This window comes from Chenopodium album, chromosome 10 (assembly GCF_948465745.1).
Source record: "Chenopodium album chromosome 10, dcCheAlbu1.1, whole genome shotgun sequence".
Classification (NCBI taxonomy): Eukaryota; Viridiplantae; Streptophyta; class Magnoliopsida; order Caryophyllales; family Amaranthaceae; genus Chenopodium; species Chenopodium album.
Window position 1 is genome coordinate 15,762,740 of NC_137843.1, and position 22,729 is coordinate 15,785,468.

At 34.6% G+C, this 22,729-nt stretch overlaps 1 protein-coding gene across 2 annotated transcripts; it reads right to left on the reverse strand.

Annotated features, from left to right (window-relative positions):
- Positions 1-11,162: 11,162 nt before the first annotated feature.
- Positions 11,163-19,875, reverse strand: LOC145562297 (uncharacterized). Of its 2 annotated transcripts, XR_014094314.1 has the most exons (13): positions 19,265-19,875; positions 17,483-18,819; positions 17,221-17,384; positions 16,264-16,466; positions 15,360-15,428; positions 14,804-14,876; positions 13,706-13,862; positions 13,310-13,601; positions 13,112-13,226; positions 12,811-12,974; positions 12,527-12,601; positions 12,005-12,429; positions 11,163-11,584 (listed from the first exon to the last, which is right to left on the reverse strand). XR_014094314.1 is itself a non-coding variant. In XM_081622521.1 (12 exons), exons 1-12 carry the CDS (start codon positions 19,619-19,621, stop codon positions 12,241-12,243), a joined length of 3,195 nt encoding a protein of 1,064 aa, XP_081478647.1. In that variant the 5' UTR covers positions 19,622-19,875; the 3' UTR covers positions 11,921-12,240. The 2 variants fall into 2 exon arrangements, 1 of the variants encoding a protein (XP_081478647.1); XM_081622521.1 differs by lacking the exon at positions 11,163-11,584 and having other exon boundaries at positions 11,921-12,429.
- Between the last annotated feature and the right edge of the window lie 2,854 nt (positions 19,876-22,729).

The following is a 22,729-nucleotide window of genomic DNA, read 5'->3' on the forward strand; positions in this document are numbered from 1 at the left end:
TTACCGACTGTATTGTTATCAGTTGCAAAATAGCGACCGAAATTGGTCGGTAAATACCGACTTGTTTGATTTTCGTCGGTTTTTACCAACAGATTAAAATTCAGACGATAAATCTATAAAATCAGTCGCTACATATTTATCGACTGAATTTCAGTCGTATTTACCGACCAAGCCTTTACTAGCCGATTTTTACCCACTGAATTCAGTCGGTAACAGTTTTAGCAACCGATTTTGCTGTTTTACAGACTGATTTTTTCGGTCGATAATATGCTATTTACTTGTTGTGACGCTAATTTTAATATTGTGTTCTATAGAAACTATGTTGTCCAGTATATCATCGAGCTAAAACTTCCATTTGCAGCAGCACAGTTTGTCTCTTAGTTTGAAGGTAACTATATGCAATCTCTTCATGCAGAAATTAAGCAGTGAAACTTCAAGCATTTTTCAACCAGTGTACAAGGTTAGTCACCAATTCAATGTCTGCTTCTTATAAAATCGAAGTGAGTACGAGGATAGTCACCAAGGTCTGCTTCTTATAGATGTTTGTTAACTATTTGTTTTCATGACATGTTATATCATTTATGAAGTAGAATAATTATCATGCTAGATTGGTGAATGAAAATTGTAGGATTTTAGAACCCAAATAGTAATATGTGATTATACGCTGATTAGAATACCAATGAATTTTAGATGGTGAACTATTATAATTAACTGAGAATTTGCAATAGAAAAGCTATGAAATAGAGATGGGAAGGGGTGATAATTATTATTATTTATTTTAGTGTGCTAACTTTTTTGCCCTTGAATATATTCGTTTACAATTCTTTGTTCTCCTTTACTGAAATGATGATATTGTAGCATTCTCATCCTCTTAAGTGTGAGCGTGCAGGGCTAGGGATTGCCCATCGAGTGGTGGTGGCAGGTATCCTTCATAATCTGAATTTGGTAGCTTTGGTCTTTAGGGAGATTGTGATTATAATTGTTATTATGAGCGCGCTGCTGGGGGTTGCTATGATAGTAGAGACCGTTTGGAGAACATATATGGGTATGTGTTCCCGTGATCGTTGCAGCACTGAAGGTACCCCCACCTGTTGGTGATTGTTATAGAAGCGATAAATATATGGATTGATGCCCCTAAAATGGATATGGTCGGGATAGAGATATGGAGGCATAAGAGGTGGTGATAGGTGTGCTGCTGGTGGACCAACAAGCTATGACGAAGAAATCTTTAGAGACTGGGCTTTGGGAGAAGCAAATGGAGTTGATATCATTGTTGGTTTTGCTCCTCTAACGCTGCACAAACTGTTGTTTATCTGAACTACTCAGTTTAGAGCTTTGTTTTCTGAGTAGCTGCAAAATGTTGGATATTTTCTCCTTTGCTTAGCTTGAATTTGTTTAGTTCATATTCTACCCAGATAAGTAGTGAAGTAGTGTGCCCAGATAAGTAGAGACCTTAGTAGTTGACCTGTAGGGAGTATTTACTGGGAGGAAATTACTTGAATATAGACCATCACTTGTTACACATAGATCAATTTGATTTCTTTTGATGGGCATTGATAGAGTTTCTTGAGGAAGCACATTAAGTGGCTTCGGGTTTTTTATTTATTTATTTATTTTTAGCAATTAATTCTTGCAACAACCTTGTAGTCAAAATTTAATTCTTATACTTAGAGATTAGAGAAGATACAAAATGATTTTAAAATTAAGATTAAGAGAATACAAGGAATATACAATATTAAAAAAAAATTGTAATTTTCCCATGATGCACATATTGATGATTTGAAAGTCACTCAGTCCATATGCAGGTTACTTTGATGACACCAACAAAAACAAGAGTAGGAAGTTTGAAACCTAACAAAGGGTTAGAGATGAATAAAACATACTCCCTCCGTTTTTTGTTTTTTTTTTTTTTTTTTGCATCACTTTGGATTGCACAAAGTTTTAGGAGAGTAATATAATATTGTGAGTGGATGAATAAATTATTATAGTAAAAGTAAGATGAGGACCGTGAAAGAAAAAGTATGTGAGAGATGATAGATATTTTTTATTATTTTAGTGGGGACCATGGAAGAGAGAGAAATGATAAAATAAGTTGAGTGGGGTTTAAAGTAAGAGAAAGAAATGATAAAATATAATATAAAGTTACTAAATATAAAAGTGATGCATTTAAAAAAAAACACTCATAAAAGAAAAGTGATACAAATAAAAAAAAACTGAGGGAGTACTATTTAGATTGGGTGTTCTTGCTCATAAACTTATGTTGTATAAAATTTATTTTATATTAATTAAATCAATTAATTTACTTAATTATACAGAGTCATATGTTGTTGAACTAAAACTTAGTAATGAATCACAGAACTTTACTCGTCATTACCATAAATTATTCCCGCCACGACTTACAACTTAGTCATTAATTAGCAATTGACATGAGCGCTACTCTTTGTCACATATAGAGCGTTGTTAAAGTTGTTGAATATGTTAGAAGGGATGAGATGAACACCGATGAGTGATGGTTTCAAGTTTATTTTTTAATATTATTTGATATGTTAATTATTTTCTTTTTTTGTATAATTCCGCTGTTGCTATAATACTTCTACTATTTGGCTTAGTTTATGACTTGATGCTAATTAATGAAATAATTGGCCTAGAAGTTAAGTAAATGTTCTTGCAAAACCAACTTCTGTATTGTCTTCTACTAATTTGTACTTCGTATTTGCTTTGCCTAATAGTTTCAGGCTTTCAGCTGGGATGCTATGCTTCATCAATTATTGCCTTTGTTGGCTATTGTTGCCTGTAAATTACATAAAACTATGCAGAAACCATTAGGCTAAAGAAGTCATTTTTCCTACTTTACTTACAATTACCTAGCATAAATGATGTAAAAAATGTCGGACAATTCGATTATTTGTTATTAACAGTGCTTATCATTTCACATATGAATAATGTCTCGTGTCCAAACAATGTTGTCTGCAGTATTTGCTAACTATACTTATACTACATAGTTATTATACGGTGTAGTCCATCATATCGCACACCAACATTATATGGTAACTAACTACACCTTAATGTTACATCCTAGAAGTTTAACCATACAATTTAGCGCGCATCGCGCGCGTGGAACCACCCTAGTATTTAAATAAGTACATCATCTTCCTCCTACACTTCCTCTTTCTTCCTCTCACCTACTCCAACTCAAAATCAAACACTTTCTCTCTCCTCTTTTCTTCTTCCATTTTTTTAGGTTTCCGTGAAATCAACCTCCCACACACTCTCTCTCTTCCTCTCACTCTCCCTCTCACCTACTCCAACTCAAAATCAAATACACTTTCTCTCTCTTTTCTTCTTCCAATTTTCGGTTTTCCAGAAATCAACACACTTTCTCTCTCCTCTTTTCTTCTTTCAATTTACTAGGTTTCACTCAACGATGGCTGCTAATATTATTTTGATGTGAACTTCTTATTATTTCAATTTATATACTTCTTCCGTTACGTATTATGTGCAACATTTGCCTTTTGGGATGTTATAAGTTACGTGCAACAAAAAAAAAGTTTCCATTAAGTAAATTTTTCTGAGTAAATTTACTAAAAGACCCTTACTTCAATCGTGGAGTGATTTCGAGAAGAGGGGAAGGAGCTGGGTGGTTGTGGATTTCGGGTAGAGGGGAGGGTAAGTGGGTGGTTGTGGGTTTCGGTGAGAGGCGAGGGTGGGTGCTTGTGGTTTTGGGAGACGTGGGTGGTTGGTGGTTGACTGGGTGGAGAGCGGAGGGTTGAGGGTGTTTACAAGGTTGCGAGTTTTGGATTTGGTGGTTGAGCCTTGTCGATTTTGGGTGGTTATGGGTCTGGTCGATTTTGGGTGGTTGTGGGTCTGGTAGATCTCGGGTGGTTGCTGCAGGTCGGAGTTTATGGTGGCAGCAAGGTGGGTGTTGGTGGTTTCTGGTGGTGGTGTTACTATTCTGTTATGAGCTTAATTATTTTTTCTTTCCTTAATTAATCTCCCTTAAAAGTTTGTTCTTGGGAAATGTGCAACTCATTTTGTTGCAGATAATACGAATGGAGGAAATATATGTTGTTTTTAAATAAGTACATGTTCTTTTATGTAAAAAAGCACGAACTAAGGTTGAAGTAAATAAGTAAATAACATATTGTTTTACCATAATAACACAAGACTTGAGCAAAATAACATAATTTCTCAAAAAAAAAAAAAATAAAAAAAAAAAAATTAAGTTTAGGCAAAATAACTCAAACATATTGGGTATGGAGTACCATGATCCATAGTACTCTGCTCCATCATTATTCATTAGGATGACTTAATCTCCTATTTGTATATCTCACATGAGCAGAATTCACTCCCATGGAGTCCCCAAACAATAAAATTCGAGGGAATGATGCACAACGGGTGTTAAATTGCAAGCACATTTTACAATGTCTCAGCACCTCGATTTAACCCCTCAATTTATAATGTTTGGGGAAAAAATACAACAGCTTACATCATCATATTGATCGAAAATACTTGTGCAACATATTATGATTCAATTGAAGATGGAAAAACCTCTCTAATTTTATTTTATTTTATTTTTTTTAAAAAAAAAAAAAAAAAAGGGATTTTTCTACATTGTACTCCCAAATTATTACGTTTTTTATGTTGTGTCCTTCTAAATTTAAACTTCTACATGGTGCCCACAAGTTTTATATATTATTTTATATATGCTCTTCATAAGCTATTTTATTAACAGTAATTAACTTGTGGTTAAGTTAACCACCCACCTAATTAGTTAATTACTAGTACTTAAATTTCAAGAGCATAAAAAACAAAATTAAAACCCCATTTTCACGCGCCCCTATTTTTATTGAGAACGGTTATCTCATTGAATTCCCGATTGTTATAAACCCTAAGATTTTTGCTCAAAAATTCGAAGCTAATAAGGATTGATTAATATATACAATAACAAATCCAGAATTCTTCTTTGCTTTTTTTCGATCAGAATTTATGTGTTCTTTTTTTTTTTTGAAACCAGATTTTTGGTGTTCTTCGTTCAGAAAGGTATGATTGAACAACATTTTTCATCCTAAATTGATAATTAATTTCTTGTTATTTTATGTATACAATAATTAAAAATGATTACATTAACTAAAAGAGTTGGTAAATTTCATACTAGTTCGTTGTTGAGTTGATTGTCCAATTAATCAATCTATTGTATATTTGCCATGCCATGTAATCTAATGATTTTACTTCCACAACAAAATAACCAGAAAATAATGATGAATTGCTATTCATCCCCTTCTTGAAATTGCGATTCGTAGAAGACACATACAATTTCGCATGTTTTGGTATCTTACAATTACATTTAAGTCGATTTGACATCGAAGAATGACGATACGGAGAATATTGGGACTGAATCGGAGGGGTTTATAGGGAAGAGAATTCTGGGTTTTAACAGGGAAGGTTGCGGATTAAAAATTGGTTGAGCTGAGGTTGTTTGCTAATTCATTGTTGTATGTAGGATTCAGATTTCAATTAGTGATGAGAAGATTAGAAAGTTCAGAGAAAAAGAGTTCATTTTATCAATGTTTATTATGGAGAAGAAGAAAGAAGCTAACAATGGTGGAAGATCGTGAATTTGGGGGAAATATAACCACATTATCTTATAAAGTTATAATAACATATTACTAACCTTTTTTATTTAAAAAAAAAAAAAAAAAAGGGAAAAAACTATATATTGCTAACCATAGCTAGTAGTCAATTAAAAGTGTTTAATGAATGGTTAAAACTTAAAAGTGATTAAGTTAATTAAACTTGTGGGCACCATGTAGAAGTTTGGATTTAAAAGGGCAAACATAGAAAACACAATAATTTGGAGGTACCATGTAGAAAAACCCAAAAAAAAAAAAAAAAAAAAAAAAAAAAAAAAAATTAGATTGCAGATAGAAGTCAAGTCAAAAGTTAAGCATAAAGCCCTTGAGCCAAATCTTGTAGAACATAAACTAGAATCCTTAACCGGGACTTAAAACAACATAGTTCAGAGTTCAGGAATAGTTCAGAGTTCAGGACCCCATCTATGTTTATTCTGGATTAAGAACTCAAAAGAATGTAACTTTCATTATTTTCTATATCACTCCAGGAATCCATATGTTTGTATTTTACAATCAGTGCCTATAAAATATACCAAAACCTTCAAGTTATAATACAAAATGGACAAATAGCCCGAACAAATGGCACAATCAGAAGACACCACCTTTATGGGCAAAGAGCAAAAATGCGTCAAGTGCAAAAAATATTACCACTTACTAAAACCCTCACAAGCATCTAGTGTTCAGCGAACTAGCCAAGCATGATTGCAGGCCATTGAAGATTGGCAGAGGTAGAAACTCTCAATATAAGTAAAACATTTAAACATATACGGCCATTACTCTAAAACATTACTCTGAAGAAGAGTTTTCTTATCTCCGAAATGACCTGTGCTTAACTGAGTGAATTTAATTATAAGAAATATTTACAAAAAACAAGGAAATTAAAATAGGGATGGACAGGCAAGACCGCAAGAATAGAAAATTGAAGGTAATAGCACAAAGAGCAGATATATATACATTGATGATGATAAAATCAAATCAATCAATCAATCAATCAAAGCCTTAAACCCATATGTGGGGTCGGCTACATGATAAAAATCACATAAATAAAAATAAATATATAAAGAATATGATGTTGTTTCCCAAAAAAAAAAAAAATAAGACAAAATAAAAAACAAAACAAAACAAAAAAAAAAAAGATTATTAAGGATAATTCCACGAATTTACTACTACCTTTTATATTCCTCTATAAGGAAATACAGTTTCTCCTTTTACACCACAAATAACTAATACATCCTTCATTGATAGTTCAAGTTGCTAAAATATTGCTGATTATAACTTTTCACTAAATAAAACTGATTATTTACTAATAACAGCTGTATTTTATTGACTGAAATTACTTATATACTTAAATGGATTAAACTTTTATAGAAAATTACATATCTAATAAATAAATAAAAGAGGGCCCTAAGCCCTTAACAATATTCCTCTTACAGTATGAAAACTAGAACTGAACACAGGACACCCACCAACTCAGTCAACATGCATCACTGAACATTTTTACTACAACCAATTCTAACATATCTAGTTCCAGAGCTTCAGTTATTTTCTTGTTCTACTCTGATAAGTATGGTGGTGCCTTCACAACACCATATGCACAAGTCAATATTCCAAATTAGTGCTTGTACACTAAAAACAAAAGATTTCATAGTAGCAGCTATCTACAAGCTTAGGTCAGAAAAAAAATATATGTTACCTTAACTAACATGCTGCCAACTTGGTTTTATTTTTATCAACAGTCTACTAGAATTCCAGTCTACTAGAATGCTGTAACATTCTGAACACTTAGTTTTATTTTTACAGATCAAAAGAATCAAGTTAGCCAATTTCATGGAATGCACACATGGACAACAGACAAACACACACCCAAGATTTTGAAATTCAAAATCTCTTTTGCCTTGAATGGTTAAAAAATACCAACAGTCCAACACTAATGAGCTATGGTATCTAAGTTTAGAATGAAAATTAGCAGGAAGATAGTGGGTCACCAGCTCAAACATAACACACATCTGACTAAATTATATCATTATCCCCCTTGGCAAAACTCAAAGCATACCAAAACATAGGGCAAAAATAAATCTTAACCAGAATTTCAATCCACAATCTAAATCAAGCAAAGAACCCACGAGTTATTAACAAAAAAAAACAACAATCACAAGATATTCAGGGAATTTGCCACAGCAGTGCTTCTCGCCTTCTCCTAGACCCTGTAGAAGTATCATATACGTAGTACAACAAACAAAAGAAGAAATCCAAAGACTAGAAGGCCCCAGCCTACAGAAGATAAAGATGCACACTATAACCATGCTTTAGCTGAAATATGACAAAAAAATTTATCTAAACAGCACCAAATTTCTCCTAAGAGGGAACAATGAACTTTGGCCCAGACAAAAAAGAATTTAATGTACACGACTTGAGGAATAAAATTACACAAACTTGTACAGAAATAGGGTGATATTGTACAGCGGTTGTAAAGTTGCCCCAAAAAATCTAAGATGATCAAAAGTTACCCCGATATATATAAAAGTTACCCTGATAAAATTAGAAGTTACTTATGCTTTATGATAGATTTACTCTTTTCAAAATGAGTGAAAATCAAATCTCAATGGGTAAAACATAGCTACATTATCCTTTTAAAGCTTATCCGGTTATCCCATTGCCTTTTTACATTAAAATCACATCAGGTTTGAAGTTACACCAAATTGGCTAAATATTACATACTAGGTGTACACAAAAGTTTTGGACGAAATTAAATTCAATACAACAAAATTGTAAACAAGATAATTTAGGGACCGGCCCATTTGGTACCACGGACAGTTTTCAGTTTTGTGTACAGTGTAGTACAGAGCAAGTATTTTATAGCCAATAGATATATGGAGTAAGTCAGATGAATTTCAAAAGCAACATACCTTTACTAAACATGCTTTTTTTAAAAAACAGATAACAAACATACCATTGACATAACTAATTGGTTCCATAACACTGTTTTTACATTTTCGAGATAACTGAAAACTAGAAATGATAATAAATACTACCTCTATCTTTTTTTAGTTGACACGTTTTGACTTTAGCACTATTCACACACTCCCCTTTGACCATATTTTGTGCTTTATACGTAATGAAAAATAGTCATGTAAGATCTTGTTAGATTCGTCACGATATATATTTTCGAAATATCAACTTTTCATAATTTTTGATTATCGATAATTAAAGAAATGAATGGTTGAAGTTGTGCATTAGCAAACGTGACTAAAAAAAGTGTCAACTAAAAAGAAACGGAGGAAGTATATCTTTGGTAATTTTCTTGTAAATAATCCCCCTAAGAACATACAATAATGCAAATCTTTTTGAGCAGCTTTTCTATTGACTCTCGACTATTTAAATCTTTAGTAATTCCTCCCTTGTCCCCCAGTTTACAATACCATACACAAAGTGATTATACGGCTATACCTAGGGATGGCAATGGGTCCAAAACCTGGTCCAGATCCATGGACCCCAACCCATTTTTCAGGATAAGCAGATTGCTATTTTTTTTTTTTTTACCCTCCTTACTCGGTAAAACATTCGGGCTATTGTAAACTGAGCTATATGTAAACTTCATTGCCTCTTTGAGATTGGTTAACTAATTAGCTATACTCTAGTGTTTCACTCCAAAAAAAACCATACGATATACATTAATAAAAAAAAATTAGGATCTAAACTTCAGCTACCTATCTACTCCAAATCGTGACACCTTTAATCACCATGATCAAGAGCTCCAGCTATATGTAAACTTCATTGCCTCTTTGACATTGGTTAACTAATTAGCTATACTCTAGTATTTCACTAATAAAAAAAAAAAACCATACGATATACATTAATAAAAAAAATTTAGGATCTAAACTTCAGCTACCTACTCCAAATCGTGACCTTTAATCACCATGATCAAGAGCTCCAGCTATATCCAGCGAGTAGGCTTCCTCTCTTCATTCTATATCTTTCTCGGTAAATGAGTTCATTCTCACTTCCAAAATTCTAATTTCTCTAACCTATCATGAAGCGCAAATAAAACAGTTTGGTGCCGAGGTAAAGTTTATCATTCGTCCCTTCTTTACCAATTGGCACGACAAGTTGATTGCTTCTACACCTCGCCCTTAGGTGCACAGACATACTTCAAAAATATTACTCCCTACGTTTCGTAATAATCGCAATAGAAGGGTATGCACAAAGTTTTACGAAAATTATAGGGTAGGGACCAAAAGAAATTTTTTTATAATACAAAGTACAGTTAGTAAGAAAGAGAGATAAAAAAAAAATATAGTGTAAGTGGGGTTGGCAAAGGAGAGAAATAACAAAATATTTGAGAAAGTGTAGTTAGTAAGAGAGAAAAATAATAAGATAATAGTGGGTACTTACCAAATAAAATAAGTGTTGCAAATGTTAAGAAACGGACGTAAAAGGAAAGTGTAGTGATTATTACGAAACAGAGGAGTACAACTTACAGCTACAAACCATCAAAATAAAGAAAATGAAGTTTATGCTTATGTAATCCATCCATGTACAAAAGCTATTCAGATGAAAAACATCCATACCAAAGCTTGAAGTTAATTTCACCTCTAACAAAGGATTTAAAATTTATTGTTTCAGTTGCTTCACTACTACGGATTATTAGATATAATATGACTAAATGCTGTCAGACAATCATATAATTATAAAGCAATGACAAGCTTAGAGCAATTAATCTTTTTAGGGTATTTGTTTTTTTAAAAAAAAAAAAATCAAGACATGTATTTTGCATTTTATGATAAATGTTTCCTCTCTTTCGTTAAATCCCTTACCTAGGCAGAGATGAGCCACCACAAGGAAGTAGTTGTACACTGCACTAAATTCGAATGACTAAAAAGAACTTATTATTACACTACATCGACTAGGAGTAATTATACCACAATCTCTGTTTATGGCCAATCTTGGTAGAACAATAAAAACCTAGCTTCAAAAGTGACAACCCAAACAATATCATTTTTGACCAAAGTGTTCACTGCAATTTTTCCCGTCACTCAAAATGCAAAAATATAAGCAATTTCATCTACTAGAATATGAAAGTTGCAACATTCTCTACATAAGCAGAAATATTTAACACCAGAAGTTGCAACATTCTCTACATAAGCAGAAAATTATTAACAGGAAGAATTGCGAATATCAGTGGTTACAAAGATTACTTGCATCAACTATTAGGTTTATCACTACATTTGAACTCATTAGACTATTGTAACATGTGATAAGATCAGCAAAGAATTTAGGGAATGGAACATTTCGCAATTAACCAAGAAACTTACAGCACACAGCCTAATAATAACCAATAAAACAAGAAGATAGAGAAAGGATACCAAAAATAATGAGGAAACTTACAAAGAGTCGCAGGAGCAAGAATCATTCCCTATCACAGGAAAAAAAAAAAAAAAAAAGGGTCATTTAATGCCTAGAAGATTCAGCATGATCCTGAAAAAAAGCATATAAACTATGACAAGAAACTCACTGCAAAAATTTCCAAGTAGCACCAGACATCTCCAAAGCCAAAGCCTCCATAATGACCGGCCATAAAGCAGATGTAGTACATTCATTAGAACAATACAGACATGAAGAGGAAAAAAAGAATGCAAATGGAATCATAATCTCGACGAAAATAACAAAGCCAAGAAAATAAAATGCACAATGAAACTTAACAATAGAGAAATCAGATGAGCTATTTTGGGGTGTTAGGCCACTTAGGCAAAACACAAAACTATCATGAAATAATTTTCATGTAATAAATAAATTCAATCTTCAGGTTTATTAACAAGGGCAATCCATGACTAGCTCATGAGTCAAACTAACAAGGGTATCAAAGTAATGATCCCAGTAAACAACAAAGGTACCTTCTCCATGGTGCCTTCTAGGCATATAAAGATTGGAGGGTTCCCCCAAGAACTGGAAAATCCCTGAATCAAAAGCAAGATTAGACTCTCCAAGCAGAAAGAAAATAGAAATATTCAACTACAAACACTAGATAAGAGATAAATATAATCAGAAATATTCAGAAAGATAAGTAGTAAAGATTGTAAGAAGAGCAACACCGATGTTGTAAGCATCATATACTTTCATTCAAGAAACCAAAGTTAAACGCAGAGAGTACATCGGCTTCCAATGGATAACTATCATGAGCATTTAAGCTCCATGTTTGAGCAACATTCATCCAGTGTGATTATAAGCAACAGACCAAAATAAAGTACAAGAAGATATACTAAACTCACAAGGCAAATATTTAGAGAGAAATGTGATAAATGTAATGTACTAGTGCACAATAAATTATCAAAAATGATTACAATAAAAGAAAAAACGCCTTTGGCAAGTTGTCTTACAATAGAAACAGAACACATTCCATTGAGAACTGCCAGTAAGTGACCTCCCAACAGATATCAGCCTTCTGAGTCCAACTTGAATGACGCCAGAAGCAATCTCCCCCAATCAGGCCCACAGTAGTGCAGAAAAGATAGACAGTAAATTCCCAATAATTAGAGTCTGATATAAACTAAGACCGTAATATACAAAAATCTAGAGCTACAGCATTGTGGAGTCAGAAAATCAGCATCTGAATTCACTTGCCCGTAATAAATGGGTGATTCAAAGCTTGTGAAACAGTTAGCCTTTTATCAGGATCTAGGACAAATATTTTTTCCAGCAGATCCTTGAAGTTGGCTAACATTTTTGAATCTTCACCAGAAGAACCCCTAATGATGTTACCAACATCTTTTGGCTTAATATTAACAATCAGCTTCCTAAGAGTCTGCACAAAAGCAAATATATAGCTCTAAGTTAATAAAACAATGCCTGTAGCTTTGTTCATTTGAGATACACTATAATCATTAATCTTACTGCCTTACCTTCTTAGTGACAGGATCTTCTTCTAACGCAAGAAAATTTAAATCCTGGTCAAAATGTTGCTCAATGAAAGCTCCCTGAAAAAGCAGAATACATAAAGACAAGACATAAAATAGTTAGATAAATATATAACTATTCTCAAAAGTCAGTGTCCTAAATATATCTTAACAAGAATTAGTTTCCCACCTCTTGTAAGAGGGTAACTGCATCTTAGAATCTAAGCATAAAATTAAATAAATAAACAATACTACTTAGTTATGCTAAAATGGCATCCATGGTAGAGTACCTTGCGAAGCATCTTCTTCGGGAAAGGACCCTTCAATTCCATGTGAAGACGAAGCATATCATTGTTTGAGGGGCCTGGAAAGAGAACCTTTCCAGTATACAACTCATATAAACAGCAACCAACTGACCAAATGTCCATGGGGTGGTCATAGGGCAAGCCGAGAACTGCACCAGGAAAAATTACAAGCATTAAACAATATGCCAAAACATTGATATCTAAGCGATGATATGTATTAAATACATTATAACAGTTTTCATCAACAACAATGTCTTGTAACACAAATTAAAATTGAAGAACTTACTAATCTCAGGTGCACGGTAAAAACGGCTCACAAGGTACGGCGTGATTTCATTTTTACCAGCGAACATTGCATTTCCAAAGTCACAAAGCTTCAGCACATTTTTAGATTCATTGACCTAATTGACAGAAGATGTAGATAAATAAGAAACAATTGGACTTGTTTATAAATGATGTGAATTAACAAACTTCAAAAACTTACCAGCATATTATCTGGTTTAATGTCACAATGTAGAACTCCGCAATTTCTGAGATGCTTCAACGCAATAAACAATTGCTTCGCATAGGTTCTCACAGCAGTAAGCTTAAGGCCAATATTACGACCAAACTTCTTTAGAACCTCACGCAGATTCATATGAAGAGATTCAAAAACTATACAGAGATGATTACGGTACTTGAAATTTGAAAGATAACGAACACAATGTCGGCGATCATCGGGATCTGCACCAACTAGCTTCTTCAAAATCACAAGCTCTTCTGTCCCTGCTTTTAACCTTCATAAGAATTGAACAGCAGTAATTAGATTAGGACTTTAGCCAAAATCACAAAAACACAAATTCTCAATAATAAAAAGGTTGCAACAAGGGGAGGTACTAACATAGTTTCATTATTTCGAATTATTTTGATAGCTACTTCCTCTGGATCCCCACTTCCAGCTTTAAGATCCTTTGCACGAACAACAGTGGAAAATACACCTTTACCATGTGCTGCCGTGATTTCATAGCGACTATCAAGTACTTCACCAAATCGAAAACCTTTAAGAAGCAAATAGAGAACCAATTAAAAAGAGCAGAAAGCTAACAGGAAGAAAAGTGTAGCATTAACATGCCCTAGCCGGGGTAGAAGCATAAAAGGCACTAACTGTAATAAGACTTGATTATAAAGAAGAAGCTGGCAGCCTACATCTCCCAAAAAGTCAATAGATGACAAGTGACAACTACAAAACAGCAATCCCCTGTTCAGTAAGCAGAAATTCTTTTTAAAAAAAAAAAATATCAGAAGCCTCGATTTAAAACCTCAGAAACGCCACCCACCAAAAAATGTCAGAACATGACAAACTTGATGAAGTTTTCTTAATATTGCAACACAACAGGAGATTTTTATCACACACAGCTTGTCAACAAAACCAAAATTTTTAAACCATCAACCAAATTAAACTCCATGTTAAGGGCTCAAGGCAAAATAGATGCTTTTACAAACCCACGCCACCACTTAAGATCTCTGATACACAGACTACAGATCTTAACATCTACAATCAATCAAGATACCAAAAGATGCACATAACAAGATTATATAACCGCATAAAGCAATAATTAGGTACAATAACCCCAAATAATAGCAATTAGCTACCACAGCAACTCAGCAAGCCATCCTATGCAACAGATATAAAGCATGGGAGAATCTTGATTTCAATATGCAACAGAAGTCTTCCTATGCAACATCCTTTTTAGGTGGTTAATAATTGAACAATAAAGCATAAAGAAAAGAAAAAATAAAATACAATATAAGGAAAAGGGAAAGTAAAAAAATTTCACCTACAGAATTTTATTAAAAGAAAACAAGTAAACGCATATCCTTTATTAATAGACATTCCCCCCTACAACCCCAATGTAAATTACGAGAAAAATCATACATAAAAGTCAATGCAAAGCAGTTAAAACAAGTAAATGCCAAAATCAGAAAGAAACAGACTTACTGTAATATCCCTCTGGATCATCCCAATTATCATGAAGACCACTCCTTTCAAGAGGCAGACCATCTCCCTTACCCTGTCAAGTCAATGAAAAATCATGAGCCATTATATATGAAGTACATAAAAATTTCAGTAAGTTACAAAATGTTCACTAACTCTATATAAATTTTATACGGTCTAAATTCCCAATGGACCAAACCTACCCCAATACAAAAAGAATCAAAATATAACACCCCTAGTATATCTACAATCATTCTAGAAAACTTAAAAAAGGCAGGAAGCAAAATACATGAGCTAAAAAAATAAGATCGTTCTTGGTGTTTGATATGAATATAACTCTCCCTCATCTTCCATAGATAACAAAGGTGCCAACCAAATCTAATTTGTGTTACAACAACACCTTCAAGGTTGATGATATTAAACTATTTGTTGGTATGTTGCCAACATCACAATATATAGAATTTATCCCCCGAAGCAAAACTTGCCAAACTTTAAAACTTTAAAGTGACAGCTAAAATGAAATACGGAGTTGCAAATAATTTTAAATAAGCACACGTACCATTTTACGAACTCCAGCAGGAGAATCTCCAAATATATCATCACAGAACATATCATTTGACCTTTCACTCTGCAAAAAATATAATCAATAAGCTTAAAAAACAACAGTAGAAATGGCACAATAATACATTAAAATGAGTAGATACCATCAACACTGGGCCAGATATTTTAATCACAAAACCATTAAAGCTATGATAATGCAAACATTTCTCGCCTTGACAAATAGAATATTACAAACACATCAATACAGTGTAATGGCATTGCTAATCTCGAAACCCAAAGCCCATTTCATATATTATCACACCACACCAGATTAAAATCAGCTACCATAATAAAGACTAAGATTGCAGGTTCACATAATTGTACCCTAGAAAACATAAAAATTACTACTTCAAAGGTTAAATATATCAATCTATCCAAGTATGAGCTGGTGGTCTTGTATCAGACGGTTAAATAATTTTAAAAATTACTACTTCAAAGGTTAAATATATCCAAGTACAAGCTGGTAATCTTCTATCAGACAATTAAATAACTTTAACCCTTCTTTTCCTATTTTGAAATTATTTTAACATCAAAGGAATATTACATCATTTCACATAAATCTACAAGACTAACATTTTACCTATTTTTGGTAACTCATTTAGCTTTTTGTCTAACTGATACATGGTCTGACAATATAGAAATATAGGACCCGTCAAACCATCTTGTACAAAAATTAGCAAAAACACAACTATAAGCCCCCACAATAGTTCTTTGTTAAATAAATGTCACAGCAGGCGGTATTCAATTGCAATTGGAAGGCAGTAGGTGAGAGAAGACAACATGCCACACGTGCATAGGCATTATACAAGGTAAATTCTTCAGGAAACTAAATTGAATTATAAAACAACAGGAAAAATCCGTACCTTAGGAGAACCCTCCCCCAGCATAACAGTATTCCTTTCAGCAGCAGCTGAGTCATTTCCAGGAGCAGATTTCCCCAAGTATAAGGAAGTATCATCTACAGAATCCTTGTTAGCATCACACTTAGCACCATTATTTTCTTTTTGACCAGCGCTTGCAGAAGACAACTTAAGGGAAGGCTGCTTCGTCAGTTCCTCATCTGATACTGCACATTATAGAAGATAAATATTAAGGCCCTTCAGACAGATAACATTACCAGACGATTAATAGTAGAAAACGAATAACAACAAGAATATAAAGACTAGTTGAAATGGTTAAGTAACAAATAGATGCCTACAGAACAGAGATAAGCTTTAAAAAGTAGTAGGCATTGTGCAAACAGCCACTTGTAATTTCAAAATCAATATCAAAGAAGCTATCACCAAATTTTACCTGATTGCAGGTATAACAAAGAAAACATGCTATAGCTTAATAGACAAGGCAACAACACTGCCTTCTAGAGACACAATGGTGGTGCAACAAAGACATACTTCCATTGACTTTTATCCTTTAAAAAAGGAATTCTCTCTTCAATAATCTTGAGTCCCTAATAGGATGCAAGTAATAAAAAAAAAAAAAATAGACTGCATTTCATTCCTCTTTACTCCTCTTGATTTACAGGAGCCACGCATTACTTTCAACAAGAAGCTCTCCCATAAAAGATGATACTACAAGGCTAAAGGTGCAAGAAGGAGCTGCTTAAAGAAAAGCAACTCAGAAAGGTAGCACACAGATTCTTTCAGAGGGAAAAAATTGTACCAATTACCAAGCACGTGGCAACTGCAACACTACTTCAAATTCCATAAGTCACAATCTTATATGCCTAAAGAACATTTGAACACACTATACAAACCCGCACACAAAAGGAAACACAATTAAATACCAAATTCCCTGAATAGATGCCAAGATATAGAACACACCTTTAGTGACTTGAGGCACAGCCTGCTGCTGCTGCGATTGTTTAGCTTTATATTTCTGAAGAATGGCTTCTCTTCGCCTTCTACTCTCCTCCTTGATTCTGTCGATATCATCCTCTTCAGGCTCTGCAGGCTTTAACTCTAGCGTATCCTTGTCATCATCATCCCTGACAGGAAAAATAATGAATCAGCATTCAATACAATGCAAATGAGAAACATGGAAACTCAAACAGTAAACAGAGGCTCTTAGATGAACAAAAATTACCCATTCATTGCATCTTCATTTTCCTTCAGAGAATCATCTTTAGTGGCCTTATCTTCATATGGATCATGCTTCGTCTTTCGGTCCTTGAAATATTCTGCTTCATCGTAACCACGGCGCCTATCTCGATTACTGTATACATCATCACGGTCATCATATTTATGGTATCTACTGCTCCTATCATCCTCGTCATCCCTAGCCTTATCTCTATGTCTATCGCTGCCACTATATCTGTCTCTTCCCCTATCCATCTCAGACTTTCGAGACCTGACCCTTACCTTATCCCGTTCTCTCTCAGCATCTCTATCTTTATACTTGAATGTGCTATCATCTCTCCTTCTTTCCCTGCCAAGGTCCCTGTCCCGACTCATTCCACGATCTTTCTCCCTTCTCCTTTCTCTTTCTCTATCCCTTTCTTGGTCCCTGTCCCTGCTCCCACCACGATCTCTATTCCGGTCAATATCACTCTTTACCTCTCTATGAATCTCTCTGTCCCTCACAAAATCCTTCTCCCGTTCATAGTCTCTGCTCCGGATCCTGTCACGATCCCTTTCGCTCCTCTCTTTTATTGGCTCTGGCTCCACTCGTTTCTTATCCCGGTACATCTTCTCCTCTGTCTCATTGTCCTTAGAATCACCATCTTCATGCTTTCCTTCATGCAAACTAGACCTGTGATGGTTGGAACTTCTCTCTCCTCCTTTATCCTTAACCTTTTCTCCACCATTAGATCTGTAATCTTTACCTGCACGACTATCCTTTTCATCATCCATCTCAAAACCAACCTGGCCATTATCATATAGCTTTTCATCTCTTTCATTGTGATGCCTTGTTTTTGAATACCTCTCGTTCGCAATGCTCTGCGAACGTTCTCTTTCTTTCTTCCGATCAGGAGATTTAGACCTGCTCCTATCACTAGTCTCTAGATGGTACCTTCCATGAGAAGGGGAGCGATACCTTGCTTCGTGGCGGTCATCCCTAACCTTATGAGAATATGAATCTCTTCTACCTCTAAGATCATCTTCATCCACCTCCATTAATTCCAAGGCATGTTTGCTTTTGGTCCTAATATGGTCCTTCTCCTTGCTTCTTTCTTTTAAAGGAGACTCATGCTTTGTATGTGACCTAGATTCTCCCTTTCTAGACCTGCGAGTAAGTTCGCCATTGGCCACCCTATCTGACACAGGAAATTCATCGTGATGAGAGTGACTCCCGTCTTCCTTGCTCTCACTACTACTGCGATCACTTCTAGGAGACTTCAAATACTTCTTAGACTTTCCACTTTTATCATTCCGCGTCACATTATGATTGCTTTCAGGATTTTCTAAATCAGTATCAACACTCTGTGGCACAAGGAACAGTAAAAAAGCTCAGCAAACATTACTCAAAAATTCAAATCGAACACAAAATAAATAATGCAACACCCTACAAAAACTATGCAATAATAACATGTAACTAAGTCTTACAACTTAAATCCGCACTGAAAACCATTGTCTTCTGGATTCATGATTCACCCTAAAAGAAGTCATGCTGTCTTTTACGTAACCGTCTTTAGGATGCCCATTGCCCCATTAATCATATCCAATGTACATACTATATGGTAAAATCTATATCACAAATTCTAAATTTTGTCAGCTCATAAAATAATCCAACAATAAAGAGTTCAATTTCTTTTCATATTAATCATATACTCAATCTAATTACCACAATCATATAAAAAAAATAAAATAAAATAAAAAAACCAATCAATTAAGCAAGAAATTAAAAGAGGGGAAATCAGAAACACACCATGTAAGAATCATCACCGGCCTTAAATTCACCTGATTCGACATCGGACCCAACCTTCTTATCGAAAGAATCGACTTCAGCAGCAAGAACACCTTCATCATCAACAATCTCACCTTCCTCCATATCATCATAATCAACAAGAGGAGCTGGTTTCGTCACCTCTTCCACTACTTCCTCTTTATTAACAACCTCAATTTCATCTTTCTTCGCATCTCCATGCTTTGAGCTGCTATGGCGATGGTGGTGGCGATGGCGACGGTGATGGCGGTGCTTGTGGCGCTTCGATTTCTCCGGCGAATTGTCATCGGAGGGAGAACGGCTGTGCTTTCGATGAGAATCATGGGAATCGCTCGCCATTAATTGAGGAATTCCTAGGGTTTCGATTTGGGTTTGGGAGAATTAGGGTTCGGGACTGATTTCGCAAGTTGAAGGAATGGGGAAAAGGAATTGTTTGGATTGATTGCGAGATGAATAACGATAATTAGATACGAGTATATAAATGCCGTGTTTGGGAATATTGATAATTGGAGTTTTTTTTTTTTTTTTAATTTAGAAAAATGGAAATTAAAAATCCAACCTTCGCACTTTCTTCTCTACCATCTTAATTTGAAGATCCATTACTTATTAGGGGGCGTTTGGTTCACGAAATATAGGTATGAGGTATGGGTTTAGAATGACTAAAACCCATACCATATGTTTGGTTGACAAAAATATGAATTTCAAACTCATACCTCAAACCCATGAGGTATGGGGTTTAAAAACCTTAGGGGGGAGTTGGGTTTGGCTCATTCCATTCCCTTAGGTATCAAATAAAAGGAGAGAATAGTGAGATATTCCATTCCAGAATTAAACCAAACACATGGTATTAAATATCAAGTTCCAACCCGATACCACCTTAACCCCATTCCTGATTCCAACCCCATACCACTTTGTGAACCAAACGCCCCCTTAGTGACCGATTTTCATAACTTATATGCCATGTGTCGGCTTTTTATAAGTCTATTATTTTTTAAATAATTAAAAAAAAACAAAATATAATTAAAAGAAAAATACAAAGCCCCCAACCCCCTTTTACGGCCTAAATGACCACCACTTTGCCGCCGTCCCAATCGGAACAGCCCACCGCCTTCCCCTTCCCATCCCCACCTCTCCTTCCCCGACAACCCTACAGACCTCCTCCCCGAAAGCACCACAATAATCAGCTCCAAAATAATCAGCTATTTCCTCTGTTTCTCTTGGCTGCTTTGCGATCTTCACCACTCAACCATCATCATTATCACGAAAATCCTCCAATTTCATTAATTCTGAACAATCTAAATTCGTGGTTGTGGTTGCTCGTGGGACTGGGATTGGTGGTGGGTGGTGAGGTTATTGTTTTGTGGGCGATGAACAGTGCTGGTGTCGACGGTGCTGGTGTTGACGGTGAGTTGGAGGAGATGCGAGGTGATTGATACAGTTGTGTTTTGTTAATGTGGGCTGAATTGGTGATAGTAAGTTGGGTATGGGCAGCAAGGAATGAAGGGAAGGAGGAGTTGGTGATGCTGGGGCTTTGTGTGGGGCAGGGGTGAGCGGCAGGAAGGTGGGTTTGAGGTTTCAAGGCGGCAGGAGGGTGCTGCTATGTGTTTCAGGGCGGCAGGGGAGTGGGCTGGGGTTCAGGGCAGTGGGGGGTTGTGGCTAGGGGTTTTAGGGGGGTGGGAGGGTGGCAGCAAAGGGGGAAGGGGCAGTTCAGGTGGCAAGGTGTTTTTGGGGTGGTGGTTATGGTGGGCATGGAAGGAGGATGGGGAGGTAAGGGCAGAGTGAATAAAAAAAATAAAAAATAAAATAAAATAAATCAATTTTAACAAGTTTAACAGGTTTCAGGTCAAATGGATTTATCTGTGAAGATGGGGTATAAAGGTCGGATTTTTGTAGAATTAACTTAAAGTTGGATTTTTTAAAGAAGAAAGTGCAAAGTTTGGATTTTTAATTTTCATTTTTCCTTTTAATTACTTGTACTCTATTTTTTTTACTTGACTCGCTTTGACTTTTACACTATTCACCAGCTTTCCTTTGACCGTCTTTTGTGAATAATATGTAAAGGAAAAACATACATGGGATTTTTTAAATTTGTCTCATTAAGTTGAGCAATTTCCCACAATATTGCTAGAATAAAAATAAATTTCCTTTGTGCGTCGATTTAGAAACTAATTTCCTAGATACCATCCATGTAGGATCGGTGTTGAGTATATTTTTTTTATTTGGTTCAGCTTAAAACCACTACTGTTGTTAGCGGTTTCAAAAAAGAGACCGCCTTTTTCTATTAATAGGTCTCTTTTCCTCCTTACCTTTTTTAAAAAGTAAGGAGGCAAAGAGACCTGTCAATAAAAAAATAGTCTCTTTTCTGAAACCATGCCTGTTAAACTAAAAGAGACCAGATTTCAGTAATTACGGGTCTCTTTGCTTCTTTTAAAAAAAATAAAAAACCGCTAATATTGCTAGCGATTTTAACATAAAACCGTTAACAACATTAGCGATTTCAAGCCAAACCAAATACCAATCCTACATGGACGGTATTTTGGGAGTTTGTTAAACGGGTGCATAATGGGAATTTGTTTTTGTTTCAACATTATTGAGGGAAATCGCACCATTAAGTATTGTTATACTATATAACTTTTATAATTTTAACTCATAAAGAATAAAAGTTATGATTCGTCAAAGTTTTACAATGGTAAGTGTGATAAAAGAAACAGGTTAAGTAAAAAAAAACGGGTGAAGTATTATCTTTTGGGTACTCTTAATTTATTTTGAAGTCTTGTAAAAGAATCATGTCTAAATCTCATATTTTTGGAAAAATTTCGATTATTAAATATTTGTTATACGAGGTGAGTGAATGATATAATGCTTTTGGTATATTCTAATTAAATTAAAAAATTAAATAAAATGAAAAATTGTGATTCAATAAGTTTTACATGGTGAGTGGATTATGTATTTTCCATATGGATACATTGAGGTGACGGTGAGTAACATAGGACGAGGAGTAAACACATAGGGCACGTAATTAAGACTAAGGATGTAGTGCGTATGAGTAGTTATACAAAATTCATGCATATCAAAACCACCAAAGTTGCAAAGTTTGGAATACATTGGTGTTGCAAAGTTGCAGCCTGTTTTTAAACTATAACTAGTGTGCAACCTGAGCGTTGTATCGGGTTACCGCTTTAATTAATTTTTCTTTAAGAACTTTTTTTTTATCATTATTTTTTTTCATTTTGTCAAATATGTATTATAATTGTGGTATTATAATTGATGAATTAATAAAACATAGGTTGTTGAGTATGTTGTGCACAAATGTCAAACATATATAATGTTACTACTTAACATTGTTAAAAATTCTATTAATTAATAAAAAGTATAGGAAGACAACTTTTAATTCTCCATTATTTGGGAAATGTTTAATTTTTCCCCAAGTTGCATATTTAGTTTCCT

Excerpts from the sequence above, each read along its gene's own strand:
- LOC145562297 (XM_081622521.1), bottom strand. The coding sequence starts at position 19,621 with ATGGCGAGCGATTCCCATGATTCTCATCGAAAGCACAGCCGTTCTCCC. Across the intron at positions 15,429-16,263 it reads TGGGGGAGGGTTCTCCTAAG|AGTGAAAGGTCAAATGATAT; the intron begins GTACGGATTTTT and ends TATTTTTTGCAG. Across the intron at positions 12,975-13,111 it reads TTACCGTGCACCTGAGATTA|TTCTCGGCTTGCCCTATGAC; the intron begins GTAAGTTCTTCA and ends TTCCTGGTGCAG.